Source organism: Gadus macrocephalus, chromosome 20 (assembly GCF_031168955.1).
Source record: "Gadus macrocephalus chromosome 20, ASM3116895v1".
In the NCBI taxonomy this organism is placed as follows: domain Eukaryota; kingdom Metazoa; phylum Chordata; class Actinopteri; order Gadiformes; family Gadidae; genus Gadus; species Gadus macrocephalus.
This window is the reverse complement of record NC_082401.1, coordinates 1,697,998-1,710,670: the sequence shown is the minus strand read 5'-3', so window position 1 is coordinate 1,710,670 and position 12,673 is coordinate 1,697,998. Positions and strand designations below refer to the sequence as shown.

General features: G+C 46.3%; 1 protein-coding gene across 2 annotated transcripts in view; it reads right to left on the bottom strand.

Annotated features, from left to right (window-relative positions):
* Nucleotides 1-12,673, bottom strand: part of pfkla (phosphofructokinase, liver a) — a 36,246-nt gene that overhangs the window by 17,426 nt on the left and 6,147 nt on the right. For both annotated transcript variants that reach the window (XM_060040950.1, XM_060040951.1), the window contains 5 exons: nucleotides 11,666-11,855; nucleotides 11,043-11,208; nucleotides 10,116-10,160; nucleotides 2,544-2,652; nucleotides 2,022-2,117 (listed from right to left, as the gene is read on the bottom strand). In XM_060040950.1, the coding sequence (XP_059896933.1) occupies nucleotides 2,022-2,117; nucleotides 2,544-2,652; nucleotides 10,116-10,160; nucleotides 11,043-11,208; nucleotides 11,666-11,855 (606 nt within the window). The remainder of the gene's footprint in view (nucleotides 1-2,021; nucleotides 2,118-2,543; nucleotides 2,653-10,115; nucleotides 10,161-11,042; nucleotides 11,209-11,665; nucleotides 11,856-12,673) is intronic.

Sequence of the window (12,673 nt, the reverse complement as noted above, 5' to 3'; positions counted from 1 at the left end):
CGCACGCACGCACGCACGCACGCACGCACGCACGCACGCACGCACGCACGCACGCACGCACGCACGCACGCACGCACGCACGCACGCACGCACGCACGCACGCACGCACGCACGCACGCACGCACGCAGAGTGGTAATCGGGAGAGTCGGGAGAATTCCCGGTGGGCCGTTAACGTTTCGGGGCTGTCGGGCTGATTACTGCGGGATAACAATATTGCGTTTATAAAAGTTCCTTGCAGCGCCATCCGGCAGCCTGTGCTATGCGCCCGCAACCTCCCTCAACAGCTGCAACACTCACTAACTGGCCCCTCCCGAAGTGGTACAGCCCAGGTGGGCCTTGAACTGCAATTGGTCAGAAAGACGTAACAGCTAATGACAACATTGAACTCTCATGCAGGCTCGAACAGAGTGACACACAAACACACACACACACTTTTAAGGAGTTTTTCACCCGCTCCGTATCCTTGCTTGCCCCAACAAGGTTGTGCGGCGTGCTGTTGTTTTGTTTCCGGTGTAGCTAGATCCGGTATGGTGTTGTAGTTTTTTTCTAACGTGACTAGTTGTTGCTAGACAGCAGCTGAAAAAACTACTTTTGCCAAGCCAAAAGAGCGTTAATTGCGATTAAAAACTGACTGCGTTAACGCTGTTAATAACGCGTTAAACTGACTGCACTAATAAATACCCATATATAATATTATTATTATATTATATAGATATAGAGCTCCAGGAGTCCGCACACGGCAACAATCCCTTCTCCTCCATGCTGTGGTTCAGTCTGACAGCTCATTGGTCAATGGGCAGCAGCTCATTTGGATTAAAGCTACAGACACCAGAAACAGCGCATTCTTTTTTTTTTTTTTTTTTTTTAAAGCTACGATTCTTTTCCCTAAAAGCTATTTCCAGCAAACAGCTTCAAAAACATGTTATCTGGCACTCAAATACTATGTTTACTTTTGGGAAAACACCATAATATTTCCCCTTTAAGCCATGCAACTTTTCTTTTGTGTGTGTTTTTAGGTGGCTAATTGGCAATCATGAGCAAAGTGCTTCCATATATTATTTATTTTCAAGAGTAAAACAAAGTATCGTAATAATATTGGTATTTGAAGTGAAAAGGCACTATAGGTGACTGCACCAGCCCCTCCCACACCACCACCTTCCTCAAATACTCTGATGACACTGCCATTCTCGCACTCTTATCAGACAATAACTCTGTATCAGTTTACCACAACACTGTCACTCAATTCACCCAATGGTGCTCACATAACTTCCTCCATCTCAATGTAGCCAAAACAAAAGAAATAACAATAGGTAACCCATCCCCCCAGCCCCCCACTCTCATCAACAATGACACAGTAGAAATAGTTGACAGCTTTAAATACCTTGGACTCACTCTGGACAATAAACTCAATTTCGACCAGCACACAACGGACATTCAAAAAAGGAGCCACCAAAGACTGTATGCCATCCGCAAACTCAAAGGACTCTATGTTGCCCCCCATCTCCTCCTTCTGTTATATCAAAGTATTGTCCAACCCATTCTGCTCTACTGTTCCACCTGCTTCTTTAACATGCTCACTGTCAAAAACCGGGTCAAACTTACACGTGTCACAAATATAGCTGCCAAATTAATTGGTCTCCCCACACCCACACTGTCAGAGCTCAATATAAAGGCCATCTCACGCATTGCATCCACAATAGCACAGGACAACACACACCCTCTCAACTGCCACTTCACTGTCATGCCCTCTGCACGCAGGTATAGGTCCCTGTTGTGCAGGAGGGCTCGCTACGGTAAAAGCCCGGTGCCTGCAGCCATAACAGCACTTAATAAAAGGCCAAGATAAATCACCCCCAGTCCTACTCTGTGTAGATGTTTTATGCAGATCTGTGTAGATGTTTATTTGTCTCTGTTTATTGTCTGTTGGCGTGCGGCCCACATATGCAATGTACTGTGAAGTGAAGAAAAAATTCCCCTTGGGGACAATAAAATCTAAAGTCTAAAGTCTATGAACACTCACATCCTTGATGTAGTTGGAGCTGATGGCCTTGCCTTCATCATCGATGGCTCCTTCTGCTACGATAATGATGTTGAGCCTGGAACCTCTGCTGCGACTCTGTAACACACACACACACACACACACACACACACACACACACACACACACACACACACACACACACACACACACACACACACACACACACACACACACACACACACACACACACACACACTAAATTATAGGATGTGGCTGGCTTGGTGGAGGAGGATTCATTAGTCAACACTAGAACTATTGACTGTCAATAGTCAATCCTTACTGTCCGAATATGCTTCCTGCTCCTAAAGGCCCAGCCCTGCCCCAATCTGCTAGTCACAACCCCACCACAATCTGCTAGCTCCAACCCAATCCCATGATATAACTGACCCTGTTCAAAACCCTGCTCAAAATGTAATCCTAATCCAGCTAGGCTGATCAAAAAGCACTCCAAACATCCAGATCCTCTCCCCTCGTATCGGACCACGTGTCTCCTAGACGCACCCCCTCCAGACGGGAGCACATGCGGTCCTCCCAGCCCTCTTTGGGCGGGGCCTCGGGGATGAACAGCCAATCAGCTCCGGACATCAGCGCAGACACCAGGGCCAGGTACCTGCAGTGGCCCGGGGGGAGGGGTCATGGAGGACAGGCCAACACTGGATACAGAGGAGCAGAGATAGAGGAAGGGTTCCACTCACCCACAGTGAAACAGAGGGGATAGAGGAAGGGTTCCACTCACCCACAGTGAAACAGAGGGGATAGAGGAAGGGTTCCACTCACCCACAGTGAAACAGAGGGGATAGAGGAAGGGTTCCACTCACCCACAGTGAAACAGAGGGGATAGAGGAAGGGTTCCACTCAGACACAGTACCGTATTTTCCGGACTATAAGTCGCGGTTTTTTTGTAGTTTGGCTTGCCCTGCGACTTATATTTCGAAGCGATTTATATGCCAAAATTGTGCGTACATAATCCTCGGCCGCAAGAGGGCACCGTCATTCATTAGGCCTACAACTGAACGCTGCAAGCCTACTGCACCACCGAATAAATTATATTCTCGTCCTCAATGTCCTCCGGTTCAACCAAAGCTACCCCAGCCTTAGCTGCAATTTTGTGCAACATAGCTGTCACACATATCACAGCGCATGACTTGGCCGGCGAAAACTGGAGCCCTCCGCTGGACTTGTGAAGGCATCTGACCGCGGCGCATACGCGTCCGGTGGAATCCCGGTGTCACTGAATTCGGTATAGGCCTACTCTCAGAACTACGAGGGACCGACACACCTATATTGCAATTTCATTCAGTCTCTCCAGACTAAACGTTCTTGTTTAAATGTTTAAAAATAAATGCGACTTATACACCGATGCGACGTATATATGTTTTTTTCCTCGTCATGGAGCATTTTTTGACTGATGCGACTTATACTCGGGAGCGACGTATAGTCCGGAAAATACGGTAGGTGCGTTTCCATCCCCCTAATTTAATGCAAACTTAGTGTATCGAAAGTATCGAAGTATCGAATCAGTAAACGGTGATGGAAACACCAAAATTTGCATCAAAATCCTCTAATTCGCAAAAAAGTTTATCCGCTCGCTTGAGGTGGTTTTTGAAAAATGCGAAACAGAGTAAATTCGCAAAATGGGAGATGGAAACACATTTTGCGAATCAGCTGTGACGTAGCGAACTTTGAACACACAGGACTGACAGTCTTTCCGATTTCCGCATAAAGACCGCATATTACGACCCCCCTTCGCATGAACGCGCATTTGCTTATTGTCAACGCCCCATACTTTCATTTAGTTCGAGGCGCTCTTCCTTCCGACAATATTAGTCTAAATTAGTGTTTATATTCTATCACAACATCACAAGTTGAGCAACTTATCACAGAAAGCGATGGCATATTTTAGATTGTAAGTTTGAAGACGAATTCATCGCAATGGAGCCTCCGACGACCCATGTACGCTACAACATTCACGATAATGGACTACGATAGCACTTAAATACGTCATAGGTAAAAGTAATACATTTATGCATTATGTTATTTACTCATTAATTTTGACAACCTCTTGGTAGCCTACCCTGGAAAGCACATTTAACTGTGACTGATCCAAAACTAAGGAAATCCTTTACTATGTACAGACTCAGTGAGCACAGCCTCGCCTTCGAGAGAGTGAAGGATATCGGATATATTGGATATATATATTGAATATATATTAAATATATCTTTTTGATATATTGAATATATACTGTATATACTGGATATATTCAATATCCAGCCAATTTAGCCTGCCATATTCATCACCCCTCTCCTATTTCTTGTTTGTTTTCACCACAACCGTACTGTGCCTTTTTTTATATTACCTATATATAATGGATTACCCGTGCATCGACCTGATTGCTGACTAACGTAGTCTCCGACTCCTAGCCTGCTCCCTGCCTGGACTTCGCCTACCCATCAAATTTCCTGTGTGTGACCTCCTGCCTGTCCCTTGACCCATCTCCAGCCTCCTTTTTGGGAATTGTGTTAATAAACATTCTATCATGCTCTGCGCTTGGAACCTATTCTTGGCATCCTTCGTATTCATTACAGTCAGGTTATTATCACAAAAAAATGTAAATGTATAGACTACTTTTGTACTTGCACCAAACTTTACTTCTTGTCTTCTGGTATTTTTGGCCACAAGACATTGTGGCTATTTTACAAGGGTGTGGTTTTTTCTGTAGGGAACAGTTGTAAGGCTCATTAATGTAATGTGTGTTCAACTTTGATATCTGTTTATGTTACATAGGATTTCTGAAAGGAAGTCTATTCTCGAATATTCCTCAAAGTCAGAAGTTGTTAATTGCAATTACTTCATGCATACATATACATATGCACATCCATACACATATTCATAATATGTACTGTTCATTATATTGACATGGTAGGCATCAACACTGGACTGCCGGCATGAATTGGCTGTCAGAAGACAACGCCCCCCCCCCCCCCCACCTGCCAAATGTCCCCTGTTATGACTACAAGTCTGAAATTTCTACAGTCACATCCAGTGGCCTTGAAGTGTCTCAGCCTTTGCAAACAAGAAATAGGAGGGGGGGTTGTAATACGGCAGGCTAAATTGCCTGCCAGAATACAACCCCCCCCCCCCGCCAAATGTCCCCTGTTGTGACTACACAATGATGTAACCCCAAACAATTTGAAGTGTCTCAGCCTTTGCAAACAAGAAATAGGAGGGGGGGTGATGAATATGGCAGACTAAATTGGCTGGATATTGAATATATCCAGTATATATATATATTCAATAAATATTCAATACATCCAAAATATATATTGAATATATCCAATATCCTTCACAGGCCACCAGAGGCCTGTGAGCTGTCACTCACCTAAACTCTCGTGATGATTGGAGAAAGGTCACCTGAAGTTCAAAGCCGAAGACTTCATAATGAAGAAAATTTTGTCTTTTCAGTAACACTCAACACTCAACGTATTTAGCCTGCCATATTCATCACCCCACTCCTATTTCTTGTTTGCAAAGTCTGAGAAACGTATTGATGTATACGTTTCTCAGACTTTGCAAACAAGAAATAGGAGTGGGGTGATGAATATGGCAGGCTAAATTGGCTGGATATTGAATATATCCATTATATCCAGTATATATTCAATATATCGAAAATATATATTGGATATATTCAATATATATTCAATATACAGTGGGGCAAAAAAGTATTTAGTCAGCCACCAATTGTGCAAGTTCTCCCACTTAAAAAGATGAGAGAGGCCTGTAATTTTTTTTTTTTTTTTTCCATAGGTATACCTCAGCTATGAGAGATAAAATGAAAAAAAAATCCAGAAAATCACATTGTCAGATTTTTTTAAGAATTTATTTGCAAATTATGGTGGAAAATAAGTATTTGGTCACCTACAAATCAGCAAGATTTCTGGCTGTCACAGACCTGTAACTTCTTCTTTAAGAGGCTCCTCTGTCCTCCACTCGTTACCTGTATTAATGGCACCTGTTTGAACGCCTTATCAGTATAAAAGACACCTGTCCACAACCACAAACAGTCACACTCCAAACTCCACTATGGCCAAGACCAAAGAGCTGTCAAAGGACACCAGAAACACAATTGTAGACCTGCACCAGGCTGGGAAGTCTGAATCTGCAATAGGTAAGCAGCTTGGTGTGAAGAAATCAACTGTGGGAGCAATTATTAGGAAATGGAAGACATACAAGACCACTGATAATCTCCCTCGATCTGGGGCTCCACGCAAGATCTCACCCCGTGGGGTCAAAATGATCACAAGAACGGTGAACAAAAATCCCAGAACCACACGGGAGGACCTAGTGAATGACCTCCAGAGAGCTGGGACCAAAGTAACAAAGGCTACCATCACTAACACACTACGCCGCCAGGGACTCAAATCCTGCAGTGCCAGACATGTCCCCCTGCTAAAGCCAGTGCATGTCCGGGCCCGTTTGAAGTTTGCTAGAGAGCATTTGGATGATCCAGAACAGGATTGGGAGAATGTCATATGGTCAGATGAAACCAAAATAGAACTTTTTGGTAAAAACTCAACTCGTCGTGTTTGGAGGAGAAAGAATGCTGAGTTGCATCCAAAGAACACCATACCTACAGTGAAGCATGGGGGTGGAAACATCATGCTTTGGGGCTGTTTTTCTGCCAAGGGACCAGGACGTCTGATCCGTGTGACGGAAAGAATGAATGGGGCCATGTATCGTGAGATTTTGAGTGAAAACCTCCTTCCATCAGCAAGGGCACTGAAGATTAAACGTGGCTGGGTCTTTCAGCATGACAATGACCCCAAACACACCGCCCGGGCAACGAAGGAGTGGCTTCGTAAGAAGCATTTCAAGGTCCTGGAGTGGCCTAGCCAGTCTCCAGATCTCAACCCCATAGAAAATCTTTGGAGGGAGTTGAAAGTCTGTGTTGCCCAGCGAAGGTCCAAAAACATCACTGCTCTAGGGGAGATCTGCATGGAGGAATGGGCCAAAATACCAGCAGCAGTGTGTGAAAACCTTGTAAAGACTTACAGAAAACGTTTGACCTCTGTCATTGCCAACAAAGGGCATGTAACAAAGTATTGAGATGACCTTTTGTTATTGACCAAATACTTATTTTCCACCATAATTTGCAAATAAATTCTTTAAAAATCAGACAATGTGATTTTCTAGATTTTTTTTTCTCATTTTGACTCTCATAGCTGAGGTATACCTATGATAAAAATTACAGGCCTCTCTCATCTTTTTAAGTGGGAGAACTTGCACAATTGGTGGCTGACTAAATACTTTTTTGCCCCACTGTATATCCAATATCCTCACTCTCTCGAAGGCGAGGCTGTGCTCACTGAGTCTGTACATAGTAAAGGATTTCCTTAGTTTTGGATCAGTCACAGTTAAATGTGCTTTCCAGGGTAGGCTACCAAGAGGTTGTCAAAATTAATATGAGTAAATAACATAATGCATAAATGTATTACTATTAACTATTACGTATTTAAGTGCTCTCGTAGTTCATTATCGTGAATGTTGTAGCGTACATGGGTCGTCGGAGGTTCCATTGCGATGTGTTCGTCTTCAAACTTACAATCTAAAATATGCCATCGCTTTCTGTGCCAAGTTGCTCAACTTGTGCTGTTGTGATAGAATATAAACACTAATTTAGACTATTATTGTCGGAAGGAAGAGCGCCTCGAACTAAATGAAAGGCGACAATAAGCGAATGCGCGTTCACGCGAAGGCGGGTCGTAATATGCGGGGGGGTCGAAAGTCGAACACCTGCCATAGCAACCCTGCCGACATCAACGTGTAACGTCATCACCCTATTCCGCTCCAACCACTTGATGGAAACGCACCTAATTCGAATTACTTTTTTGCGAACTTTCTAAAGATTCGCATCACCTTTTAGACGGAAACGCAGCTATTGAAACAGAGGAGATAGAGGAAGGGTTCCACTCACCCACAGTAGCCGCCTTTACATGGACACATCTGTTCCGCATAGATTTCTATGCGGAACAGAAAATGATCATGTATACGCCTCATTCGGAATACAATTATCTGTTCGGCATAGATTCTATGCCGAATAGAAGAGGTGGTGTAGTCCGTTTTAATCGCAATGTAGGCCTACAGGCCTACACTTATTCCGAATAGATTGGGGTTTAACTTAGAGCAGCCGCAGTAGTTCGCAATTGGTCCACAGAGCTCCGTCTGTACTTTTAATCACACCGAACTTCACCGCTGTCAAGGAAAGTGGATTTATTGCCTGATTCACGTCTTGAATATAAATTTTATTAATGACGTGTTTGCGTATCGTAGTGTCCGCGCGCGTCCGAGATAACTGTAAATAAGTAGGCTACTACTAGTACTTTTGCAGGCTGAACGTTAAAATACTTCTTAACTTAGAGAGATGGCAGCTGCAGTAGTTCGCAATTGGACCTTCGAGGATTCCTGGTCACTAAATTCCCGTAAGACCACTCTCACCCACCAGTCTTGGCTGCGGACTCGCATCCAAATTCCTCTTGTTTGCGGCGGAGCTTAGGGTAAATATAAAGATCTGACGAGAAATTGACGTTGCTGCGCTGTCCTCCTCCTTCTTAATTAAAGGAGCAGGCAGAGAAAAGCTCTCTCCTGCTGTGCTTTCATAAAAAAATCAAATTTAAAATCCCAGATAGTGATAAGACATCCATTATGTAGCCGCCGGTCTAGAGATGTGTCAGGTGTGCGCGAGAGGCATAACGGACACTTTTGTTACTGCCATGTATACAGTACATTCGGAACAAATTTTAGGAACAGATCTATGCTGCATAGAAATCTATGCGGATCAGATGTGCCATGTAAACGCGGCTACTGAAACAGAGGGGATAGAGGAAGGGTTCCACTCACCCACAGTGAAACAGAGGAGATAGAGGAAGGGTTCCACTCACCCACAGTGAAACAGAGGAGATGCAGGAAGGGTTCCACTCACCCACAGTGAAACAGAGGGGATAGAGCAGGGGTGTCAAACGTACGGCCCGCGGGCCGGATCAGGCCCGCGAACGGGTTTAATCCGGCCCGCGAGATGATTTTGTGAAGTACAGTATTGTAAAAAAAATAAAAAATAAAAATTATATATTTTTTTTATAAAAATCCTTCCTAGCATTACATGAATTGCATTGACTGGCACTGATTAATTTGTTGCACATTGAACTTCTGGACAATTGTGTGTAACTGGAAGTCGCTTTGGAATGTAACGTAAAATTATCTGCTATTTTTCAATGAAAGAAACTGCTGTTCTTAATGTGTCCACTAGAAATCGCAATAGCAATTATGTTAAGCAAGCAAACTTTATACCGGGGCTGAGCAGGGAGCAAGTATAAACAGGTAGTGCAGCTAGCCCGGAGCTACCTTGTCGTTCTGCCTTATGCTACGGCCACACCAACCGCGTTGCTCGCAGTGGATACCGCGAGTACCGCGCCTAACCTGACGCTTGATCGGTGGGTGGTGGTTCAACGCTTCCACCGCGTCACCGCGCCACCGCGCCACCGCGCCACCGCAGCTAGATGAGTCCATGTCCATGTTAGTGAACGGAGCGTTCCCTCTTCGTCATAACTATCAAACCAAACAACACAACGCCCCTACCGCGAGCAACGCGGTTGGTGTTGCCGTACCTTTATACTTCCAACATTATGCGCTTTGGCACTCTCATTTCCCCAAAATGTCTCCGTCAAAAAGACGAAAAGTGGACACAGTGCAGAGTTTTACAAGAAAAATGGTCATCGTCCTTTTTATTCACGGAAGTAAATCGGAAACCTGTGTTTGGTGTGCTCACAGCATGTTTAATTTTACAAAATTATGCCATATTTTTACCGGTCCGGCCCACTTGGGAATAGATTTTCCTCCATGTGGCCCCTAGGCTAAAATGAGTTTGACACCCCTGGGATAGAGGAAGGGTTCCACTCACCCACAGTGAAACAGAGGGGATAGAGGAAGGGTTCCACTCACCCACAGTAAAACAGAGGAGATGCAGGAAGGGTTCCACTCACCCACAGTGAAACAGGGGATAGAGGAAGGGTTCCACTCACCCACAGTGTCGTCCCATCACCTCCAGGACGAAGGTACGCTGGTGGCTGTGGGGAGGCATTGTTTAATGGTTATTACACACCGTGGAAATACATATTCATTGATATTATCCATTAAATAAATGCTAATTAATAGTACAGGGCCTATGATAGGCTACATGTTAAAGTGATAATGCAAAAATATATACTTTTCACGGTTCTTATGTTAACAATGCACACAAAGCATTTCCTGTTTTAGACCCATTTGCCATGTCAATTGGTGCAAGGTTAGAGCCAGTTGAAGGAGCATCCGACCCAGAGCCAACAGTGATTAACAACCATCTGGCCTGTGGGCATTCAGATTCTGATGCCAACTCGAGCTGTGGAAACCATGGATGTAGGAATAAAAGTGTGAGGAAAGCCACGCATGGTCCGGCTGACTTCATCAAAACGAATCACTGTTCATATTGATTCATTGAGCAGACACTGTACAGAGAAGCCTTGCTCAAAGGTCATTGAGGAGCAGGTAGGGGGGAGGGTATCTTCCTCCATGATGCCTACTGGTAGAAGCTTCAGACCTCAGGGTCGAAACCCTGACCCTCTGGCTGTCAATACAACATCTTACCACTACTAGCCTTACATCACATTTTGAACAGTCACATGCTGCTAAGAACAACGTGTAGTGAGGCAGAGCCTTTTAAGAGGCAGGTGTCGCTCACAACCCTGAATCAGGATCTTAATGTGTGCTCTTCTAGGACCAGGACCCGGGTAGTGGACTAGACCAGTGAAGATCAGGCTGCTATCCAAGCCCTGGTACATACCAGGAGCCTCACTACTCAAACGTTAGTCCTGTTCTACTCCATGACGACTCTGTGGAGATGCTCTACTGAGTGGTGATCCACCAATCTGAGAGGCTGCGTATCGCCCGGTGCGGCAAACGAGGGGGCGGACCTCTGGGCGGTGGTGGTGATGGCGTCCACGATCTCCATGATGCGGTGCAGGGCGGAGTCGGCGCCGATGGTCATATCCGTGCCGCAGAAGTCGTTGTCAATGGAGCCCACCAGACCTACAATGTTCAGGTGGTCGTGGAGCTGCGCCGTGGCCTCCGTGATCCGGCCTGACACACACACACACACACACACACACACACACACACACACACACACACACACACACACACACACACACACACACACACACACACACACACACACACACACACACACACACACACACAGGGGAGTTCCATTGGAAATTCGCCAATGAAAACGTTGGCCTGTTGTTCGACAATGAAGAACTAGAGATTTTGAAAAACTAGAGACATTGAGAGTGGAGCCCTCAGAGGTGTCTATTCTATGTCCTCCAATAGCTCCGGAACAGCTCCATCTACGGAACTCCAGAACGTTGCAACACTGCGAGGTGGTAAGGAAATGACACGCCAAACATTCATGCTCAGTGTAGATGGCGGGCTAGCCTGAGCATGTTCTACCGCATTAGTTAGTGAGAGTGCAGCAGAGAGGGAGAGTTCTGCTATGGGAGATCCCCTGACACCGCCTCCCCCCTAAAGCACACACCCTTTTGGGCCAGCTCGGCCAGCAGGCCGCTCCACTCGCTGCGGAAGACGTTGGCCCCGGTGAGGCTGCCGTCCCCGCCACAAACACACAGGTTGGTGATTCCGCGCTTCACCAGGTTGAAGGCGGCCGCCAGCCGGCCGTCCCGCGTGGGGAAGGCCTTGCAGCGGGCGCTGCCGATCACGGTCCCGCCCTGCGGAGAGAAGAGGTAACTATGAGCCCCCCTGCATAATCGTATACACTGGGCGAGCTCTGAGTGGCCCCTAGAGGCCTCTCGATGCAGACTCTACATAGTAGAATCTGATATAATAGACAAGATACTGTATAAACGTGAATGACAAAGTCAAAGCAGATGTGTACGTGTGTGTGAAGGTTATGGGCTCCTGCTCCTTCACTGGAACATCGTGGAAACGAGCAGTAGCAGTGAGGGGAGGAGCAGGAGGTGAGTGGTGGAGCAGGAGGAGGTGAGTGGTGGAGCAGGAGGAGGTGAGTGGTGGAGCGGGAGGAGGTGAGTGGTGGAGCAGGAGGAGATGAGGAGTAGGTGGTGGAAGAGGAGGAGGTGAGTGGTGGAGCAGGAGGAGATGAGTGAGTGACGGAGCAGGAGGAGATGAGGAGTGAGTGGTGGAGCAGGAGGAGGTGAGTGGTGGAGCAGGAGGAGGTGAGTGGTAGAGCAGGGGGAGGTGAGTGGTGGAGCAGGAGGAGTGAGTGGTGGAGCAGGAGGAGATGAGTGAGTGACGGAGCAGGAGGAGATGAGGAGTGAGTGGTGGAGCAGGAGGAGGTGAGTGGTGGAGCAGGAGGAGGTGAGTGGTGGAGCAGGAGGAGGTGAGTGGTGGAGCAGGAGGAGGTGAGTGGTGGAGCAGGAGGAGGTGAGTGGTGGAGCAGGAGGAGGTGAGTGGTGGAGCAGGAGGAGGTGAGTGGTGGAGCAGGAGGAGGTGAGTGGTGGAGCAGCAGGAGATGAGGATTGAGTGGTGGAGCAGGAGGAGGTGAGTGGTGGAGCAGGAGGAGGTGAGT